The 22,750-nt window shown below is 44.2% G+C and overlaps 1 protein-coding gene across 5 annotated transcripts; it reads left to right on the top strand.

Annotated features, from left to right (window-relative positions):
- Positions 1–607: 607 nt before the first annotated feature.
- GABPB2 (GA binding protein transcription factor subunit beta 2) lies at positions 608–22,520 on the top strand (the record flags this gene model as incomplete). Of its 5 annotated transcripts, none has more annotated exons than XM_080690414.1 (7): positions 608–715; positions 4,094–4,261; positions 4,791–4,985; positions 10,740–10,890; positions 20,280–20,465; positions 21,950–22,083; positions 22,224–22,520. In XM_080690414.1, 7 exons carry the CDS (start codon positions 608–610, stop codon positions 22,518–22,520), a joined length of 1,239 nt encoding a protein of 412 aa, XP_080546540.1. The 5 variants fall into 5 exon arrangements, with proteins under 5 accessions (XP_080546540.1, XP_080546539.1, XP_080546538.1 ...); XM_080690413.1 differs by having other exon boundaries at positions 20,214–20,465; XM_080690412.1 differs by having other exon boundaries at positions 4,049–4,261; positions 20,214–20,465.
- Between the last annotated feature and the right edge of the window lie 230 nt (positions 22,521–22,750).

The following is a 22,750-nucleotide window of genomic DNA, read 5'->3' as shown; positions in this document are numbered from 1 at the left end:
TCGGGGCTATAGTGCCCTGGGTTCCACAAAATAATAATTTGGGTCCCACAAAAATAAATAAATAAATATGCAATTATAAAGCCGAGCGCGGTGGTGCACACTTGTAATCCCAGCATTCGGGAGGCTGAGACAGGTGGATCGTGGTTTGCGGCCAGCCTCCACTACTTAGGCCCTTTGCAACTCAGTGAGACCCTGTTTCAAAATAAAGAATAGAGCTGGGGGTGTGGCTTAGAGGTAGAATGCCCTTGGATTCCATCCCAAATAGTGCAAAAAAAAAAACCCCAAAACAAACAAAAAAACCTCCAAAGGTTGTAGCATTGCATATATATTTCCAAAGTATTTTTCCAGAGGTTGAATGTTTCAGGACCTGAAGCATCCTCAAATCGCAGATTGTGTTAGATGAGATAGAAAGAAAGCAGCCCACCTTTTTTTTTTTTTTTTTTTTTTTTACTTATTCTGTTTTACTTATTTTTTTACTTATTCAGAGTACCAATTGAATATGCATAGGTACTTGCATACCACAAGAAGTGTCCTAAAGCCATCTTACAGGCAGCTCTGCTGTGTGTTAATTACAGGCACCTGAATACTTCTGTTCCTATGCATGAAGATGTCTTTGATGGACTTGGGGAAGAGGTTGCTGGAAGCAGCAAGAAAAGGCCAGGATGATGAAGTGCGAGCCTTGATGGCCAATGGTGCCCCGTTCACCACCGACTGGGTAAGCCAGCCGGGGCCTCCGCGCCCCCACGCTGCCCTCGCCAGCCTCCTTGTGAAAGGCTAAGTAGACGTTGCTGGCTCTTCTTCATTCCCCTTCTACCTTGTTCCCCCTTGTAAGAGTTTTCTGTTTTGGGTACTGGGGATGGGATCCAGGGGTGTTCTTCCTCTGAGCTACACCCCCCAAGCTCTTTTTATTTTTTATGTTGAAACAGGGTCTCGCTAAGTTGCTCTGGCTGGTCTCAAACCGGACCCTCCTGTCTCAGCCTCCCAAGTACAGGCATTACAGACATGTACACCGCGCCCGGCTCAGAGTATTATTTTCTTTGTCTCACCTGAATATGTGGTTTTCTTTTAGCTTTCTAAATTGCAAGAGCCTTCTGTGATATATAAAAGTGGTCATTGTAAGATGTTGTATACTTAAGATCCTCTATGGTGCTTTTAAGAGTATTTCCTAAATGTTTAATTCTCTCTGAAATGTACTTGGGTATAGGCTTCCGTGATAATCTAGAAATTGAAATCAGTATAATAAGAGTGCATTTTAGTTTACTTCATCTGTCTACGGCCATACTACCCTGAGTACTCCCCATCTCATCTATTTACTTTTTTTTTTCTTTTTTAGTGCTGGGGATCAAACCTGGGGTCTTGTGTATGCTAGGCAAGTGGCCTATCACTAAGCTATACCCCAATCCCAAGAGTGTATTGCTAAAGTAATCAACTCTGTTCCCTTTTCTCTAGTATGTCCTGGTCCATGTGGAAGAATCGCTTTTTTGTTTCCTTTACCGCTCTTAGAAACATTTAAGAGGAAGGTGTAGTTTAATGAGCCTAGACCAGCAGCTCAGAGATCGGGGTGTTTCAGAAGCTCCTGGGCCAAGTGATAACGTGACCTTCTCACCAGTCACAGATCTGTGAGCACGGACTGATGTTAACAGTTTTGATAAGCAAGTGACTTCATGGGGTGATGATTCATAACCTCAGAGGCCAGCAGGTGCTTAGCAGTTCATTAACACGCAGAAAAGGAAGGCACGCTTGTCACCCCAGCATTCGGGAGGCTGAGACAGGAGGATCGAGGTTCAAAGACAGCCTCAGCTAATATTTAGTGAGGCACTTTGCAACTCAGTGAGACCCTGTTTCAAAACAAAGAATAAAGGCCGGGCGTGGTGGCGCACGCTTGTAATCCCCGCTCTTGGGAGGTGGAGACAGGAGGATCGCGCGCGCGCTGGCTTAGGAGACCCTGTTTCCAAATAAAAAAAGTATAAAAAATAGGTCTGGGAGTGTAGCACAGAGGTAGGACTCCAGGAACCCCAGTACCACCAAAAAACAAAAACAAAATAAAGAATAAAAAAATAGGGCTGGGGGTAGTTTGGAGGTCGAATGCTCCTGGGTTCCATCCCTAGCACTGCAGTAGAATGATGGTACAATCATTCTGTCAGTAAACATGAAGAGAGAAATATGGATTCAACCCCGTTAGGCACAGAGGCTCAATATCTGAAGAGCAAGAATAAACAGAATAGGCTTAACACAGAGTATAATATAAAGAAGGAAAGCGCTCCCAATCCAGTGCTCAGAGGTGCCCTTACAAGGGTTCCCTTGAGACCACACAGACTTGCTTGCTACTATTGGCACACCAGTGCTGCGTGTGTTACTGGGGATTGAATCCAGGGACATTCTACCTCTGAACTATACCCCCAGCCCTTTTTATTTTTTATTTAAATCAGGGTCTCACTTAGTTGCTGAAGCTGGCCTTGAACCTGCACTCTCGTCTGTTTCCCAAGTACTGGGATCACAGGCGTGTACCACCATGGCTGGCTCATTGCTAAATCTTTACTGCCACTTATCAATCATGTGTTGTGCTTTACTGTGGCAAAAGGTCTGGCCAATCAAATCTGACCCCAAATTCCACATGTAAGCCGGGTGTGGTGACATGCACTTGTAATCCCAGTACCTGGGAGGCTGACAGGAGGCTCTCAGGTTCACAGCCAGCCTCAGCTACTTAGTGAGCCCTTTGCAACTCATTGAGACCCTGTTTCAAAATAAAGATCGCTGTTTGAAGACAGCCCCAGTTACTTAGTGAAGGAGGCCCTTTGCAATTCAGTAAGACCCTGCTTCAAGATAAAGAATAAGAAATAGGGCTGGAGGTGTAGCTTGGATGTAGAATGCCCTGGGTTCCGAACATCTCCAGTACCAGGGGGAAAAAAATCCACACGTAACTTTCTAATCTCTGATCTTTTCCTAACAATTCTTTTGAACATACCTACCTCTTTCCTCTGTCCCTGACTCAGATTGATCTTTTTTTTTTTAAGTGGAACTGAAGCTCAAATCCCAGGGACATTCTACCTGCAAGCTATACCCTTGGCTCTTTTTATTTTTTTGTGGTACTAAGGATTGAACCGAGGGGTATTCTACTTTGGAGCTATACCCCAGCCCTATTATTTATTTATTTATTATTTATGGGCCAGGGGGTAGAACCCAGAGGCATTCGACCTCCGAGCTACACCCCCTGCCCTATTTTTTATTCTTTATTTTGAAACTGGGTCTGAGTTGCAGAGGGCCTCAATAAGTAGCTGAGGCTGTCCGTGATCTGCAGTCCTCCGTTCTCAGTTCACCTGAATATTGGAATTACAAGCATGTGCCACCACGCCCAGCCCCAGATCTATTTTTTATTTTTGGCTGTTTGTTTGGTTGTTTGTTTATTTGTTTGGTACTGGGGATGAAGCCCAGGGGAATTCTACTTCCAAGCTATACCTCTAGCCCTATTTTTTATTTTTATTTTGAAACAGGTCTCACTAAGTTGCTAAGGGCCTCACTAAGTAGCTGAAGTTGTTGGCCAACCTCAAATGCTGGGATTACAATCATGTGTCACCATACCCGGCTTTTTTTTTTTTTTTTTTTTTTTTCGGTACTGGGGATGGAACCCAGGGCATTCCACCTCCGAGCTACTCCCCCAGCCCTACTTCTTATTCTTTATTCTGAAACAGAGTCTCACTGAGTTGCAAAGGGCCTCACTAAGTAGCTTGAGGCGGTCTTCAAACCGCGATCCTCCTGTCTCAGCCTCCCGAATGCTGGGATTACAAGCGTGCGCCACCACGCCCAGCTATTTTTTATTTTTGAAATAGGGTCTCACTAAGTATCTGAGACTGGCCAAAAACCTGCAGTCCTCTTATCTCAGCCTCCCCAGTATTGGAATTACAGACACGCACTACCACACCTGGCTTTGTATATTAATTATACTGGATCATTTCTGCAGTTATATCTTCCCAAACAGATTCTCTCTCCAAGGATGGGAGCCATAGAATTCACTCTTGTCTGTATGCCTGTCTCCCAAGCAAGGATCTAGGACTCTGCACACAGTAGATACTCAGGGAGTTTTATTTTCCTACAGCTTGGAACATCGCCCCTTCACCTTGCCGCCCAGTATGGTCATTATTCCACAGCAGAAGTGCTCCTCCGAGCAGGCGTTAGCAGGGATGCTCGGACCAAAGTGGACAGGACCCCTTTGCATATGGCCGCAGCTGATGGACATGCGCACATCGTGGAACTGCTTGTTAGGGTAAAGCAAGAATGGAGGCGGGGCCGCGTGGTAAAAGATGTCTCCCTCCCTGTTCTCTTAAGTAGTGGAAGGAAACTGGGCTGGGGATGATTAAGTGTCAGTGCTTTAGGGCACTGAGTTGCCTCTTCTTCAAGAGTCATCACAGCTATGAAAAGTTTGTTTTCTCATTTTTTAAAGGCTAAACAGATTTTATTGATTTCTCTTCAGTTTTTGCAGTTATTCTCGGTACTTATGCCTCTTTTTTTCAGGCACTCAGCTTTGTGTTAATAAGTGCAGCAAAAATCTGTTCTTTCCTCCTTCCTCTCCCATCTGTTATAATTTCCCAGTGGTGTCCTTAGAAGACCCACACATTGAAGGCATCATGTCTGTCGGGAGTCAGGAGAATTTGAGAAATGTCTTCTCTTAGCCCTTAAACGTGATGTAAACTTAAGTACGTTCAGTCTCTGTGGAGGCCTCTGCCTTTGGTGATGTGCTCTCGCCCCTGGGCCACCATACCCAGTGTGTTGCAAACGTGGCTTGTCTGTGACAGAACGGTGCGGATGTGAACGCCAAGGACATGCTGAAGATGACAGCCTTGCACTGGGCTACGGAGCGGCGCCATCGGGACGTGGTCGAGCTGCTTGTCAAATACGGAGCCGATGTTTACGCGTTCAGCAAATTTGATAAGTCTGCTTTTGACATTGCCCTGGAGAAAGACAATGCTGAGATTCTGGTCATACTCCAGGTACGGTTTTCCTTTGATACTCCCAGAGTCGTCTTCAATTGAAGTTTGAGAATTTTATTTATTTATTTACTTATTTTTTTTGCAGCACTGAGGATGGAACCCAGAGGCAGGGATTCTACCTCTAAGTGACACCCCCAGCCCTATTTTTTAGTCTTTATTTTGAAACAGGGTCTCACTGAGTTACAAAAGGCCTTACTAAGTAGCTGAGGCTGGCCATGAACCAAGATCCTCCTGTCTCAGCCTCCTGAATGCTCGGATTACAAGCGTGCGCCCCCACGCCCAGTTGGAATTTTTTTTGTGGGAGTTAAAACTGAATTTTCAAGTGAGGCATGGTGGGACACACTTGTAATCCCAATACTTGGGAGGCTGAGACAGGAGGATCACAGGTTCGCAGCCAGCCTCAGCTACTTAGTGAGGCCCTCCACAACTTAATGAGACCCTGCTTCAAAATTAAGAATAAAAAATAGGGCTGGGGGTATAGCTCAGAGATAGAATGCCTCTGGATTCAATCTCCAGTTCTGCAAATAAGAAAAAAACCCAACTGAATTTTCCCTATCTGATAAGAGTAGTATTTCCAGGCAGCCCAGCATGGTGGCACACAAGTGTAATCCCAGCATTTGGGAGGCTGAGACAGGCCGATCATAAGCTCAAGGCCAGCCTAGGCAACTTAGCAAAACCCCAGCAGTTTAGGGGGATGGTGTTTCAAAATAAAAAATAAATTGGGGCTGGAATGTAGCTCAGAGGTAGTCTGTCACTGGGCACTATTACTAGTGTCACAAAACAGGAAACAGGCTATGAAGTCCTGAATTATTCATGGTTATTAAAGAACAGTGTTGTAGAAATACTCAGTACCCACACTGCAGAGTGGAGTTCCCTGAACCTCTTCTTGTTCTAAAGTTTGCCTGATTTAGAAATCTTTCTTTGCTCAAATAATGTTATATTAAAAAAGAAAAAAGTGTTTTGCCCAGAACAAAAATAACTTTTTTTTTTCAATACTGGGGATGGAACCCAGGGGTATTCTACCTCCGAGTTATACCCCCTGCCCTATTTTTTATTATTTATTTTGAAACAGGGTCTCACTGAGTTGCAAAGAGCCTCACTATGTAGTTGAGGCTGTCCATGAACCATGATCCTCCCAAATGCTGGGGTTACAAGCTTGTGCTACCACGCCTGGCTCCCATTCCTATTTTTTAACGTGTGTGTGTGTGTGTGTGTGTGTGTGTGTGTGTGTGTGTGTGTGTGTTACTAGGGTAGGATTCAGGGGCCTTCTACCTCTGGGCTATACTCCCAGACTTATTTTTGTATTTTATTTGGAAACAAGATCTCACTAAGTTGCTGAGGCTGACTTTGAACCTGTGCCATTCTCCTGTCTCAGCCTCCCAAGTACTAGGATTACAGGGGGTGTACCCTGTGGGGGTGCACCACCATACATGGCTAAGACAGGGTTTTAATAAGTTGCCCAGGCTGGGCTCAAATTTATACTCCTTCTTTCTCAGCCTCCCCCAAATTTCTCTTTCTAATTAAACTTGATTTCAGATAATATCGAAAGTCATTTTTGAGCCGGGTGTGGTGGCGCACACTTGTAATCCCAGCATTTGGAAGACTGAGACAGGAGGATCGCGGTTTGCAGGTAGCCTCAGCTACTTAGTGAGGCCATTTGCAACTCAGTGAGACTGTTTCAAAATAAAGAATAAAAATAGGGCTGGGGGTGCCTCTTTGAGGTAAAATACCCTTGGGTCCCACCTCCAGTACTGCAAAAAAAAAGTCATTTTTATATTTTCTGAATGTATATCAACTGATATAAGACAGAATATAGCTCTGAAACATATTGGAACATAAGGAAATCATCTCAAATTAAAAATGAGCTGTGATGATTTTGTCCATTAATTTCCTAAGACAGACTTGTATATAAGGGAACAAGAGGATGGGGGATATAAAAATTAATAGTAGCCTGGCGTGGTGGCACATACTTGCAATCCCAGCATTTGGGAGGCTGAGACAGGAGGATCGTGGTTCGCAGACAGCCTCAGCTATTATTTACTGAGACCCTTTGTAACTCAATGAGACCCTGTTTCAAAATAAAGAATTAAAAAATAGGGCTGGAGAGCCGGCATGGTGGCACATCCTTGTAATCCCAGGATTCAGGAGACTAAGACAGGTGGATCGCAGTTCGTAGACAGCCTCAGCTACGTAGTGAGGCCCTTTGCAACTCAGTGAGACCCTGTTTCAAAATAATAAATAAAAAATAGGGCTGAGGGTATAGCTCGGAGATAGAATGCCCCTGGGTTCCATCCCTAGACCTGAAAATTTTAATAAAAGAATAAAAAATAAGACTGAGGGTATAGCTCAAAGGTTCTATCCCCAGTTCCACACACACAAAAAAGAAAAAAATTAATAGAAGATGGCCCTGCTTGTTATAGCTTGTTTTTGTTTTTTGTTTTTGGTGGTACTGGGGATGGAACCCAGGGGCTTTCTACATCCGGGCTACACTCTCAGACCTATTTTATATTTTATTTGGAAACAGGGTCTCTTAAACCAGCTAAGGCTGGCTTCGAACCTGCACGATCCTCCTGTCTCAGCCTCCCAAGCGCAGGGATTACAAGCGTGCGCCACCACGCCCGGCTTGTTAAAAATAAAGACAAAAGCCAGTCTTGGTGGCATTGTAATCCCAGTGCTTTGGAGGCTGATACAGGCAGATTGCAGGTTCATGACCAGCCTCAGATACTTAGTGAGGTACTCCACAATTTAATGAAACCCTGTTTCAAAATAAAGAATAAAAATTAGGGCTGGGAATGTCACTTGGAGGTACAATGCCCCTGGGTTCCATCCCCAGTACCTTAAAAAAAAAATAGGACTGGGGTATAGCTCTGAGGTAGAATACCCTTGGGTTCCATCCTCAATTCTGAAGAAAAAAAAAAAGCATGGTGACACATGCTTGTAATCCCAATACTTAGGAGGCTGAGACAGGAGGGTCACAAGTTTAGGCCAGCCTCAGTGAGACTCTGTTTCAAAACAAAATATAAAAGGGCAAGGGGTGTAGCTTGGGGGTAGATTGTTCCTGGGTTCAATCTCCAGTACCAAAAAAAGAAAAGAGAATAACGTGTGAAAAAACATGGAATGTTCACAAAAAAATATAAGCAATTTTGCAGAGAATACGCAAAGAAAGTAGTGTTTGCAAGTGGTATGTGGCAAGACGCAGGCTGGGTTCTAAATGTACGTTGTGAGCCAGGCGTGGTGACGCACACTTGGAATCTCAGTACTTTGGAGACTGAGACAGGAGGCGCGCAGGTTCAAATCCAGCCTTGACAACTTAGCGAGGCTCTCTGCAATTTAGTGAGACGCTGTTTCCAAATAAGAAATAAAATCGGGTTGGGGATATAACTGTGTTCCATCCCCAGTACCAAAAAAATAAACATAAGAGTGTTACATGCCTTGTGAAGGATTGAATTATATGAGCAGTGGGGAGCCAGTAGAAGCTTTTAAATAAAGGATTGATGTGATTATATATTTTTTGAAAGATGACTGTAGCCGGTATGGTTGGCGTACGCCTGTAATCCCAGTACTTGGGAGACTAAGACAGGAGGATCACAGGTTCAAGGACAGCCTCAGCAACTTAGGCCCTTAGCAACTTAGTGAGAGCCTGTTTCAAAATAAAAAATAAAAATAGGACGGGTATAGCTGAGAGATAAAATGCCCTGGTTTCAATCTCTAGTACCACACACACACACACACACACACACACACACACACACAGGCATGTGGCACACAGATTGGAGAGAGAAGATGATGCTCAGTGACTATATGGGGACTTTGATTAGGCCGAGCCAGTGCCTACAAGGCTCCCACCAAGGACGTGAGAGTGGGAGGTTACAGTGGCAGAGCCGGTGTGGTGCACCTGTTATCACAGTACTTGGCAGGCTGGGACTGGAGGCTCAAAGCTTCAAGGCCCACTGAAACAACTTAGTGAGACTCTGTTCCAAACCAAAAATGTAAAATGAGCTGAGGGTATAGCTCAGAGGTAGAAAGCTTCTGGGTTCAATCCTTAGTACCACACACACCAAAAAAGTGGTGCATTAAAGATTGAATTTAGGTGGATGTGGTGGTGCACACTTGTGATCCTGGTATTTGGGAGGCTGAGACAGGAGGATCACAGGTTCCAGGACAGCCTCAGCAAGCAGTCATAGTCTCATCAACTTAGCAAGACCCTGTTTCCAAATAAGAAATAAAATTGGGCTAGAGGTGTAGCTCGAAGGTAGAATGCCTCTGGGTTCAATCCCCAGTACTACAGCGGGGGGAGGGGGGATAGACTGAATTTAACAGTATCCAGAGAATGGCTAATCTGTTTCAATTGAAGTTTTTATTTGAGGGGAAAATTATTTGTGAAAAATAGCCATTTCTGCTGCATTTTCAGATTTTTGTTTGTTTTTCCTGACAGATGGCTCCCTAAAGACTATCCTCTTCAATTTGTAATTCTTATTACAAATTGAATTTTCATAACTGGACTTTTTAAATAGTGATCATATCTGTAGAAAACTTCTGAAAGAAAAAAAATAAATAAAATAAAGATAAGCATCTTTTTACCAAAATTGAGCAAATATCTCTTGAAGCAAAAGTATAGCATATGGCAAGAGACCTTAAAATCTGGCTCTCACTTATTTGCTTGTTACATATTCCCTTGGGAATTTCTTTCGTGACAGAATGGAACAAGCAGTTGGACAAACCCTAGAGGATGTTTTTCTCTTTAGGTTCTCTACAGGGAGCTTTTGCTAGCACATTGACTTGTAGATAATTGATCACAGAATATTAGTGCTATAAGTTAGTTTTTAGACCCTTCAGTTCCTGCATTTTGCAACAAAAAATAAAGCTCCAGGTGCGGTGGTGCACGCTTGTAATCTCAGTACTTGGGAGGCTGAGACAGGAGGATCGCAGGTTCAAAGCCATCCTCAGCAATTTAACAAGGCTCTCAGCAACGTAGTGAGACCCTGTTTCCAAATAAAATTAGGCCGGGGGTGTACCTCAGAGGTATAATGCTCCTGGGGTCAATCCCCAGCACCAAAACAAACAAGTAAATATAACTTTAGAAAATCTAAGAGGTTAGCCGGGCATGATGGTGCATGTTTGTAATCCCCGTGCTTGGGAGGCTGAGACAGGAGGATCGCACATGTTCGAAGCCAGCCTCAGCTACTTAGTGAGGCTTTCAGCAACTTAGTGAGACCCTGTTTCCAAATAAAATATAATAAAAATAAAAAGAAAATCTAAGAGGTTTTTAAGTGACTTATCTAGACGTTTCAGCTGGCCTGATGGCATACACTTGTAATCCCACCATTTGGGAGGCTGAAACAGGAGGATCGTGGTTGTGGGACAGCCTCGGCTACTCAGCTACTACTTTGCAACTCAGTGAGACCCTGTTTCAAAATAAAGACTGAAAAATAGAGCTGGGAGTATAGCTTGGGGGTAGAATGCCCCTGGGTTCACCCAGTACCGTAATAAATAAATAAATAAATAAATAAATAAATAAATAAATAAATAAATAGAAGTTTTTAAATAAACCTTTGCTTTTCTCAGGTAGAGAGAAGTCTGGGGAAACCACCTACCATCTCTGTTGCTCTGGTTTAAAAAAAAGCAGTGGCCTTGGAGTGAGCTCTGCACGCAGGGAAGCAGTTCTACTTGATAACGCACAGGGGTGAGGGGGCTGCTCAGTAACTACAGAGCTGAGCTATAAGCAGCTGACTTGAAATCTTTCTTGTTTGGTAGGAAGCGATGCAGAATCAGGTGACTGCTGACCCCGAGAGCGCCAGCCCTGTGACTAAGCCCCTGGCTGTGGCTGCCCCCTTCATCTTCACCTCGGGAGAGGTCGTGAACCTCGCCAGCCTCGTTCCCTCAGCAGGCACCAGAACCAACTCAGGTAACATCTGATACGGCAGCGGGGATCTTAGACTTAAACAAGAACGGAACTGCAAGTTTTGCTCGAGAGGAATGTATATCCTGTCTGACAAAATACCCACTTATTTATTAAAATATTTCCCAAACAGAGCCGGGCGTGGTGGCGCACGCTTGTAATCCCAGCATTCAGGAGGTTGAGATTGGAGGATCACAGTTTGTGAACAGCCTTAGCTACTTAGTGAGGCCCTCTGCAACTCAGTGAGACCTGGTTTCAAAATAAAAATAAATAAAATAGGGCAGGGGTTATAGCTCGGTGGTCGAATGCCCCTGGGTTCCATCCCCAGACCCGCAAAAAAAAAAAAAAATTTTTCCCAAACAGCCAGGCACAGTGCCACATGCCTATAATCCCAGGATTTAGGAGACTGAGACAGGAGGGTTACAGTTTCAAGGCCAGCCTTGGCAATTTAGCCAGACACTTAACAGTTTAACAAGACCCTATTTCAAAATAAAAATAGCTCAGAAATAAAATGCCTCTGGATTCAGTCCCCAGTATAAAAAAAAAAAAAAAAAAAAAAGTATTAAGCCAGGTGTGGTGACACATGCTTGTAATCCCAGTACTTGGGAAGCTGAGACAGGAAGATCACAGGTTCACATCCAGCCTCAGTTTACTTAGTGAGACCCTCTGAAACTTAGTGAGACCCTGCTTCAGAATAAAGAATAGAGCCGGGCGTGGTGGCGCATGCTTGTAATCCCAGCATTTGGGAGGCTGAGACCGGAGGATCGCGGTTCTCAGACAGCCTCAGCTACTTAGTGAGGCCCTCCGCAACTCAGTGAGACCCGGTTTCAAAATAAAAAAAAAAAAAATTGGGCAGGGGGTGTAGCTCAGAGGTTGAATACCCCTGGGTTCCATCCCCAGACCCGCAAAAAAAAAAAAAAAAAAAAAAAGAATAAAGAATAAAAAATAGCCGGGCATGGTGGTGCACACTTGTAATCCCAGGGGTTGGGAGGTGGAGACAAGGGGATCGCATAGGTTTGAAGCCAGCCTCACTGGCTTAAGAGACCCTGTTTCCAAATAAAAATATAAAAAATAGGTCTGGGAGTGTAGCCCAGAGGTAGAATGGTTTCCAGGAACCCCAGTACCACTAAAAAAAACAAAACAAAGCAACAGCAACAAAAAAGAATAAAAAATAGAGCTTTAGGGCTAGGATATAGCTAAGAGGTAGAATGTCCCTGGTTCCATCCCTAGTAGTAGAAAATTTTTTTTTCGTGTGGGTCTGGGGATGGAACCCAGAGGCATTCGACCTCCAAGCTACACCCCCTGCCCAATTTTTTATTCTTAATTTTGAAACAGGGTCTGAGTTGCGGAGGGCCTCACTAAGTAGCTGAGGCTGTCTGTGAACCGTGATCCTCCAGTCTCAGCCTCCCAAATGCTGGAATTACAAGCATGTGCCACCATGCCCAGCTGAAAAAATTTTTTAAATAAAAATATTCACCAAACAAAAGAATTATACTTGATTAATTAATTTACACATATGTATATAGGGAAGATTTGACCCAGGAGTGCTCTGCCACTGAGTTGCATCCCGTCCTTTTATTTTTCTTCTCTTTTCTTTTTCTATTCTTCTTTTTGTGTGTGTGTTTGTTTGTGTTACCAGAGATAGAACCCAGAGGCATTCTACCTCCAAGCTACATTCCTAGCCCTATATTTTATCCTTTATTTTGAAACAGGGTCTCACTATGTTGTAGAGGGCCTCACTAAGTAGCTGAGACTGGCCGCAAACCACAATCCTCCTATCCTCCCACATACTGGGATTATAAGCATGTGCCACCATGCCTGACTCCCATCCTTTTTTTTTTTTTTTTTTTTTTTTTTTTGGTGGTACTGGGGTTCCTGGAAACTTTTCTACCTCTGGGCTACACTCCCAGACCTATTTTTTATATTTTTATTTGGAAACAGGGTCTCTTAAGCCAGTGAGGCTGGCTTTGAACCTGCGTGATCCTCCTGTCTTTGCCTCCCAAGCACAGGGATTACAAGCGTGTGCCACCACGCCCAGCTATTTTTTTTTTTTTTTTTTTTTTTGGTGGTACTAGGGGTGGAACCCAGGGTCATTTCTACCTCTGGGCTATACTCCCTACTTTATACTTTATTTGGAAACAGGGTCTCAGTTGCTGAGAGCCTCACTAAGTAGCTAAGGCTGCAAACCTGTGCAATCCTCCTGTCTCAGCCTCCCAGGCATTGGGATTATAAGCATGTACCACCATGCCTGGCACTCTCATTCATTTTTATAAAAGTTTTATTTTGTGATAAGGTCTTGCTAAGTCAACAATGCTGGCTTCAAATTTATGATCCTCCTGCCTCCGCCTCCAGAATCCCTTGGATTACAGGCATGTACCACTGTACTCAGTTTATGATAGATCTTAAAGTCATGACACTCTCTTTTGGGGAAAGGAAAATTATACATAGGGATTGTTTCCAAATTAAGTATAAAATAGGTCTGGGAGTATAGACTGGAGGTAGAAAAGCCCCTGGGTTCCACCCCCAGTGCCACAAAAAAAAAAAAGAAAAGAAAAGAAAAAGAAAAAAGCCGGGTGTGGTGGTGCACGCTTGTAATCTAGCATTCAGGAGGCTGAGACAGGAGTATCATAGTTCTCAGACAGCTTTAGCTAATTAATTAACAAAAGCTTTCACAACTCAGTGAGACCCTGTTTCAAAAAAATAAAAAGACTAAAAAAATAGGGCTGGGGGTGTAGCTAGGAGGTAGAATGCCTCTAGGTTTTGTCCCCAGAATCCCTAAAATAAAAAATTAAATTAGGGCTGGGGTATAGCTCAAAGGTAGAATACGCAGTCTCACTGAGTTGCAAAGGGCTCGCTAAGTAGCTGAGGCTGTCTGCAAACCGTGATCCTTCGGTCTCAGCCTCAACAAATTTGTGGGGTTTTGTTTGTTTGTTTGTTTGTTTGTTTGTTTGGTGGTACTGGGGTTCCTGGAAGCCCTTCTACCTGCGGCTACACTCCCACGGGCTACACTCCCAGGCCTATTTTTATACTTTTTTTTTATGTGGAAACAGGGTCTCTTAAGCCAGCGTGGCTGGCTTTGAACCTCCATTATCCTCCTGTCTCTTCCTCCCAAGCATGGGGATTACAAGCATGCACCACCACACCCGGCCAAATTTGTGTTTTTTTGACGGAGGAAATTGTGTTCTCATTTAAATAAATTTTTTAATATGACTCATGGTTTTTTTTTTTCTGATTTTCACTTAAAATTTTTTAAGTAACTGGCTGGGCTCAGTGGCACACACCTGTCATTCATTCTAGCTACTCTGGAGGTTGAGGTAGGAGGATAGAACGTTTCAGACCATCCAGGGGAATTTAGAGATCCTATCTGAAAGTCAAAGATAAGCGGGGTGTGGTAGCATACCCCTGTAATCCCAGCACTTGGGAGGCTAAGACAAGAGAGCCTCAGGTTCAAGGACAGCCTCTGCAATTTAGTGAGACCCTCAACAACTCAGATCCTGTTTCCATATTAATAAGTAAAAAAGGCTGGGGGTATAACTCAGAGATAGTATGTTACTGGGTTCAACCCCTAGTACCTCAAAAAAAAAGTGAGAAGGCAGGTCGTAAAGACCCAGAGGTGTGCTAGGTATGGTGATGCACACCTGCATTCCCAGTACTTAGGAGGTTAGACAGGAGGATCACAGGTTCACAGCAAACATCAGCAGCTTAGTGAGACCCTATTTCAAAATTAAAAAAAATAAGCTAGGCATGGTGGCACGCTTGTAATCCTGGTACTTAGGAGGCTGAGACAGGAGGATCACAGGTTCACAGTCAGCCTTAGCAAGTAGAGAGACTCTCATTAACCTAGCAAGACCCTGCTTCCAAATAAAAATAGGATTGACGGTATAGTTCAGAATTAGAATGCTCCAGGTTCAATCTCCAGTACCACAAAAATAAATTATAAAAATAGGAAGACATGATTGCACACACTTATAATTCTAGTATTTGAGGATGAAACAGGAAGATCACCAGTTAAAGCCAGCCTTAGTAATTTAGTAAGACCTTTTTTTTTTTTTTTTGGTGGTGGTGCTGGGGGTGGAACCCAGAGGCTTTCTATCTCTGGGATATACTCCCAGACCTTTTTATATTTTATTTGGAAACAGGGTCTCACTAAGTTGCTGAGAGCCTCACTAAGTAGCCGAGGCTGACTTCGAACCCGTGCGATCCTTCTGTTTCAGCCTCCCAAGTGCGGGGATTACAAGTGTGCGCCACCACGCCTGGCTACCTTTTCTCTTTTTCTTTTTTTTTTTTTCTTTTTTCTTTTTCTTTTGTGTGTGTGTGTGTGTGTGGTACTGGAGATGGAACCCAGGGGCATTCTACCTCCGAGTTACACCCCTACACCATCAGCCCTATATTTTATTTATTTTTGCGGTACTGGGGATGGAACCCAGGGGCATTCTACCTCTGAGCTATACCCTCAGCACTTTATTTCTTTGGTGGTACTGGGGTTCCTGGAAGCCCTTCTACCTCTGGCTACACTTCCATGGGCTACACTCCCAGACATATTTTTATACTTTTTTATGTGGAAACAGGGTCTCTTAAGCCAGCACGGCTGGCTTCAAACCTGCACGATCCTCCTGTCTCCGCCTCCCAAGCGCGGGGATTACAAGCGTGCGCCACCATGCCCAGCTTATGTGACCATTTTATAACAGGGCTTAAATGATAGCCATAAATGCAAATATATCTTCTCAGTGAAGGATGACTGTGTCTTATCCACAAGGGGGCAATAGTGACCTTCATTTTATATACTATCAGTACTTATTTAAATAAGTTAAATCACAAACCTTAAGCTAAGTGATTTTTATTTGGTATTAGAGATTGAATCTAGGGGAATTCTACCTCAACCTTGCTTTTTGTGTGTGTGTGTGATATTGGGGATGGAACCCAGGGGCCTTCTACCACCGAGCTACATCCCAGCCCCATTTTGTTTATTCTTTATTTGGAAACAGGGTCTCACTAAGTTGCACAGAAGTCACTAAGTAGCTGAGTCTGGCTGTAAACCTGCAAGTCTCCTGTCTCAGCCTCCCAAGTACTGGAATTACAAGGATGTGCCACCATGCCCAGGTATTTTTATTTTGAAACATGGTCTCACTAAATTGCTGAGGCTGGCTACAAATCTACGATTCTCCTCTCTCAGTCTCCCAAATACTGGGATTACAAGAATGCACCACCACAACCAGTAAGACCCTATTTCAAAATTTAAAAAAAAGCTGGGCGTGGTGGCACACACTTGTAATCCCAGCATTTGGGAGGCTGAGACCGGAGGATTGCGGTTCACAGACAGCTTCAGCTACTTAGGCCCTTTGCAAGTCAGTGAGGCCCGGTTTCAAAATAAAGAATAAAAAATAGGGCAGGGGGTATAGTTTGGAGGTCGAATGCCCCTGGGTTCCATCCCCAGACCCACAAATAAAATAAAATAAAAATTAACAGAGATGGGAGTGTAATTCAGAGGGAATTTTTGGTTTCAATTCCTCATACTACAAATAAATAAAGAAAATCCAAGTGTGGTGGCACATGCCTGTGATCCCAGTACTTGGGAAGCTAAGATCACAGATTCAAAGCCAGCCTCAACTCTGCTTCCCAATAAAAATAAGTAAATAAAATAAAACCAGTTTGGCAGTATAGCTAAAAGGTTGAAAGCCCCTGGATTCAATTCCCAGTGCCACTAAGTATGTATATGTAAGCCAGGTGAGGTGGCACATGCTTATAATCCCTATACTTAGAAGACTGAGACAGGAGGATCACAGGTTCTTGGCCAACCTCAGCTACTTAGTGAGGGCCTGTTTCAAAATAAAGAATAAAAATAGGGCTCGGGGTATAGCTCAGAGGTAGAATGTCCCTGGGTTCAATCCCAATACCTCAAAAAAAAAGTATATGTATACATGTACATATGTATGTGTGTGTGTGTTTACACACACATACACACTTATGTGATCAGAACATTTATAAACTTTTCCATATGCGTGGTTCAGATCACACCAGATTTTTCTCTTTTTCTCTTTTTCTTTTTGTGGTACCGAGGGTTGAGCCCGGTGGAAATTCTACCCCCAAGCTCTACCCCCAGCCTTACTTTATATTGTTTTTAAAACAGGGTCTCATTTGGTTGATGAAAGTCTCACTTCTTGCTGAGGCTGTCCTCGTACCCTCCTTTCTCAGCCTCCCTGAAATCATAGGCATGCACTCCAATCCTGGCTTCTTTGTATTTTTACAGTTTGAAGCTTGTTCACCCAGACTTCGCTTTTTTCAGGTTGAAACTTTATCCTTAGGTTAGCAGGTTGTTTTCAAGATAGTCTACGTTTTGACAAATGGCATCAAAAACTGATTCAAGCTGGGCATGGTGTTGCACGCTTGGTACTTGGGAGACCAAGACAGGAGGATCACAGGTTCAAATCTAGCCTTTGCAATTTAGTGAGGCTCTTAGAAAGCTAGTGAGATCCTGTTCCCAAAAAAGGAATAAAATCGGGCTGCAGATATAACTTGGAGGTAAAATGTCTTTGGTTCAAACCCCAATACCGGGCGTGGTGGTGCACGCTTGTAATCCCCGCGCTTGGGAGGCTGAGACAGGAGGATCGCACAGGTTTGAAGCCAGCCTCAGCTACTTAGTGAGACCTTGTTTCCAAATAAAATAGGTCTGGGAGTATAGCCTGGAGGTAGAAAGCCTCTGGGTTCCACCCCCAGTACCACCAAAAAAAAAAAAAAAAAACCCAATACCAAAAAAAAATTATTTAAAGTAATACCTACATATCTTGTATTAAAGTATTAAAATATTTGGAACTCTTGTAATCCCAGTACTTGGGAGACTGAGACAGGAAGATTGAGGCTGGAGGCCAGCCTCAGCTACTATTAGGCCGTCTACAACTTAATGAGACCTTGTTTCAAAGTAAAGAATACGAAATAAAGATGAGGATGTAGCTTGGAGGTAGAATACCCCTGGTTCAGTCCCCCGTACCACCAAAAAAAAAAAAAAAAACCATTGTGTGTGTGTGTGTGTGTAACCTTTCTCACTCTCATATCCTCTGCACTTAAAAGCTTTACTTTTATTTTTCCTGGAGATATCATTTTGGCATACCCAATGGAGTTGGGCAGATACTTAAAAAAGGTTTCAACCCGGTGCGGTGATGCACGCCTGTAATCCCAGTACTGGGGAGGTTGAGACAGGAGGATTGCAGGTTCGCAGCCAGCCTCAGCAATTTAGCAAGACCCTCAGCAACTTAGTTTCAAAATAAAAATAGGGCTGAGAGTGTAGCTGTGAGGTAGAATCCCTGTGGGTTCAAATCTCAGCAGCACACCAAACAAAAAAAAGTATTTTTTAATATATTTTTATTGGTGCATTGTAGTCAAACATCTCAATGGAATACAAGACTTGTGAGGATACACAAGCACTCATCACCCAATTAGCCTTTATCCGATCCCCATCCCATTCCCTCCCCCTCCTCGATCCCATGCTTGAATAGTGATTGATATGTTTGTTTAAGTACATCATGTGCTTTAAAGAGTTTCCATCTTCCCCCTCCCATCCCCACAGGTAGGTCACCTTGATTGCTCCTCTATAGGGCCCCTTCTTCAACTAGAGTTCCTCCTATTACCCATTTCTCCCTAGTTTTTACATATTAGGGAAAGCATCTGATTTTTTAATTTTTTAATTCTTTTTGTGAGTCTGGGGATGGAACCCAGGGGCATTCAACCTCCAAGCTATACCCTCTGCCCTATTTTTTATTCTTTATTTTGAAAACAGGTCTCACTGAGTTGCAGAGGGCCTCACTAAGTAGCTGAGGCTGTCCGTGAACCGTGATCCTCCGGTCTTAGCCTCCCGAACTCTGGGATTATAAGTATGCGCCACCACGCCCAGCTGATTTTTTATTTTTTTGTGATATTTCCCTGTGGATGCTGCACTTCAGGCTCCAATCCCAGCCTCAAATGCCCTAACACTGGCCTTGCCGGATGGCAGGCTCCGATCCCGGCCTTGCTGACCCCAGCACTGGCCTCATCTCACAGCAGGCTCCCATCCTGGCCTCGCTGGCCCTGACCCCAGCCTCACCACATGGCAGGCTTTGATCCCGGCCTCACAGGCCTTGGCACCGATCTTGCCACCCAGCAAGCTCCGATCCCAGCCTCCGAGGCCCTGGCACCGGTCTCACCACCCGGCAGGCTCCGAAAAGTTTTATTTTTTTCCAAGTCACTTACCAGAGCTCGTGATCACCAAAGGATAAGTTTTAGGGCTTCACATAGGCAGGGACAAGTAGTCATGGACAGGGCTCAGTAGTCATCTAGAAATCTTTTTGGAATATATAGCAGTCTGCTCTGTCATCAATGAAAGCAGATTGCTCTGATTTCTTTCTGCCAGTGACGTTTTGGTGGTGAGAACATTCCTCTGAGTGCAGGCCTACTTTTCTGGCTGGAAGGTTCTCAGATGCACAGGAGTGGGAGGCGTGGTGCAGAGGGAGAGGCAATGTGTCAAATGTGCCCTTTGCTCTTCTGCTTTGCTCCTTGGCCTTGGATAAGTCACTTCTCCAGGTCTTAGTTTCCTCCTCTCCGGTATGACAGTCAGATTGGGTTATGGATCAAGACCCTTTCAGCTATAACATTTAGCTTTTGTTGGTTTTAAGAGGTATGAATATAGCTATAGTGGTGCACACCTGCAGTCCCAGTACTTGGGAGGGACATGAGAATCACAGGTTCGCGACCAGCCTCAACTACTTAGTGAGGCCCTCCACAACTTAGTGAGACCCCTTTTCAATTTAAAAGATTAAAATAAGGATGGGGGTATAACTGGGAGGTAGAATGTCCCTGTTCCATCCCCATACTACCAAAAAAAGAAGTGTGAATACAAACCTTGTGTGGTGGCCCACGCTTGTAGTCTCAGTACTTGGGAGGCTGAGATAGGATAGTCAGGTTGGAGGACAGCATCAGCAGATAGTGAGACTAACACGATCCTGTTTCAAAAATAAAGCCGGAGCCAGGCGTGGTGGTGCACACGTGTAATCCCAGCAACTAGTGAGACTCTATTTCCAAATAAAATATAAAGTAAGAAGCCAGGCGTGGTGCCCCATGCTTGTAATCTCAGCATTTGGGAAGCTGAGAAAGGAGGATCATGGTTTGTGAACAGCCTCAGCTACTTAGTGAAGCCTTCTGCAACTCAGTGAGACCCGGTTTCAAAAAACGAATAAAAAATGGGGCTGAGTTGTAGCTTGAAGGTAGAATGCCCCTGGGTTTCATCCCCAGTACCACAAAAATAAATAAGTTAATAAATAAATAAATAAAGTAAGTAAGGCTGTGGTGTAGCTCTAAGGTAGAATTCACTGAGGTCAAGCCTCAATACCAAATGACTGAATTTTCAAATTTATTTTTGTCATTCCTAGCCAATTCAGAAGAAATCATAGAGGGAAATTCTGTTGACTCCTCAGTCCAGCAGATGATGGGGAGTGGAGGCCAGAGGGTCATCACCATCGTGACTGATGGAGTATCTCTGGGTAATATCCAAACTGCAATCCCTGCTGGAGGCGTTGGGCAGCCGTTCATTGTCACAATGCAGGATGGACAGCAAGGTGAGTTATCCTGGTAGGCAACTGTTTACTAAAAGACATTTCAGATACTCCACACTCCCTAAAACTGAGGCATTAAGACAAATAGCAGCCAGGCATGGAAGTGCACGCCTCTAACCCCAGTACTTGAGAGGCTGAGACAGGATCCCAGGTTCCTGGCCAGCCTCAGCTACTTAGTGAAGCCCTCCCCAACTCAGTGAGACCCTGTTCCAAAATACAGAATGAAAATAAAGCCGGGCATGGTGTTTGTAATCCCGGCATTTGGGAGGGTGAGACAGGATTGCAGTTTGCAGACAGTGTCAGCTACTTAGATCCTCTGCAACTCAGTGAGACCCTTTTTCAAAATAAAGACTAAAAAATAGGGCTGGGGCTGTAGCTCGGAGGTCGAATGCTCCTGGGTTCCATCCCTAGACCCGCAAAAAAAAAAAAAAAAAAAATAGGGCAGGAGGTGTAGCTAAAAAGTAGAATGCCCCAGGGTTCCATTCCCAGTACTAAAAAAAGAAAAAGGTCAGGCATGGTGGTGCATGCCTGTAATCCCAGCATTCAGGAGGCGGAGACCAGAGGATTATGATTCTCAAACAGCCTCAGCTACTTAGCAAAGCCCTTCACAACTCAGTGAGACCCTGTTTCAAAAATAAAAAGACTAAAACATAGGGCTGGGGGTGTAGCTCAGTGGTAGAATGCCCCTTGGTTCAATTCCCAGTACTGTAAAAAAAAAGAAAGAAAGAGAGAGAGTCTAACACCTGGGATTTACCTCTGTGACTTGTGAGCCTGGAAATCTATACCCTCCCCACCCCTTTTGTGTGTGTGTGTGTGTGGAACTGGGGATTGAACCAGGGGCATTCTACCTCCAAGCTCCACCCTCAGCCCTATTTTATTATTTATTTTTATTTATTTATTTTTGTTTTGTTTTGCCTTGCAGTACTGGGGATGGAACCCAAGGGGCATTCTACCTCTGAGCTACATCCCCAGCCTCTCAAGTGCTGGGATTACAAGTGTGCACTACCACACCTGGTTTATACCCTTCCTTTTTAATCCCTTCTTAGTTCCTGTTTAATCTCTTCTGTTTCTCCTGGGCCATGCTTTACCATTTAATCCTAAAATTTTAAGAGATATAAAAAACAACATATATATATATATAAAAAAAAAGTGAATCTATTTGCCCAGCGTGGTGGCGCACACTTGTAATCCCCGTGCTTGGGAGGCTGAAACAGTAGGATGGCAGGTTTGAGGACAACCTCAGCAAACAGTAACACTCTCATCAACCTAGGGAGACCCTGTTTCTAAATAAAAATAAAATAGGGCAGGGGGTGTAGTGTGGAGTTGCAATGTCTCAGGGTTCAGTCCCTAGTACTACCAAAAAAAAAAAAAGAAAAGAAAAAAAAGAAAGAGAATATGTTTGATTTGTTTTCTGGTTAAAGGCAAGCAAAACCTATTTGTTTTACCATGTACTCAATCACTTCCAATTGGTGTCCTTTGACTCGCAGTTCTAACTGTACCTGCCGGGCAGGTTGCAGAGGAGACTATAATTGAGGAAGAAGAAGAGGAGGAAGCAGAGAAGCTGCCATTGACAAAGAAACCGAAGATGGCAGCGTCGGCAGGCAGTGTGGAGGGAGGCAAGGTAATGCTCTTTCAGCAGTGATGGAGAGAAGAGGAAGACCCGAAGCCACAGCTCTTGAGACCTGGTGCCTCTTCGTCTTTTTGTCTACTTTCTGGATTTTGTGATGAGGAATTCTTACCTGGTGATGCCTTGGTTTACAGGAAGGCAGAGAAAGAGAGTTACTACAGCAGCAGCTCCAGGAAGCGCATCGAAGAGCCCAGGAATACCGACACCAACTCCTGAAGAAAGAGCAGGAGGCGGAGGAGTATCGCCTGCGGCTGGAGGCCATGGCCCAGCAGCAGCCCAACGGAGCCGAGGTGACCATGGTGGAAGAGGTGGCGGAGGCCAGTGCAGTGGTCACCGAGGAGGAGGGGGAAGGCGGAGAGGCAGAAGGGACGAGGGCAGGAGGGACCGCGGGGCCTCACTCTGGAGTCTCCATGGGAACGCTCGCATCTTAGCATACAAGGGCCACAGCTCACACTGGGTTCATCTTGTTCCTTTTTTAACGAAGGAAATACAGGAAAGTGAACATTCCTTAAGAAGAAAACTCTAGCAGGGTACAGTGCTTGGGCCCAAGAAGGCTCTGTTGCAACTGGAAAATTGAAAGCCATATTTAGGGAATACTTCTTCTGAGACACCAAAAAAATAAGGACCAAATTTCTCAGCTCACATCTTTGTTTTAGTCCTA

The sequence above is a fragment of the Muscardinus avellanarius genome (assembly GCF_963383645.1).
Source record: "Muscardinus avellanarius genome assembly, chromosome: 3".
Taxonomy (NCBI): domain Eukaryota; kingdom Metazoa; phylum Chordata; class Mammalia; order Rodentia; family Gliridae; genus Muscardinus; species Muscardinus avellanarius.
The sequence above is the reverse complement of the archived record's forward strand: the minus strand, read 5'-3'. Positions and strand labels throughout refer to the sequence as shown.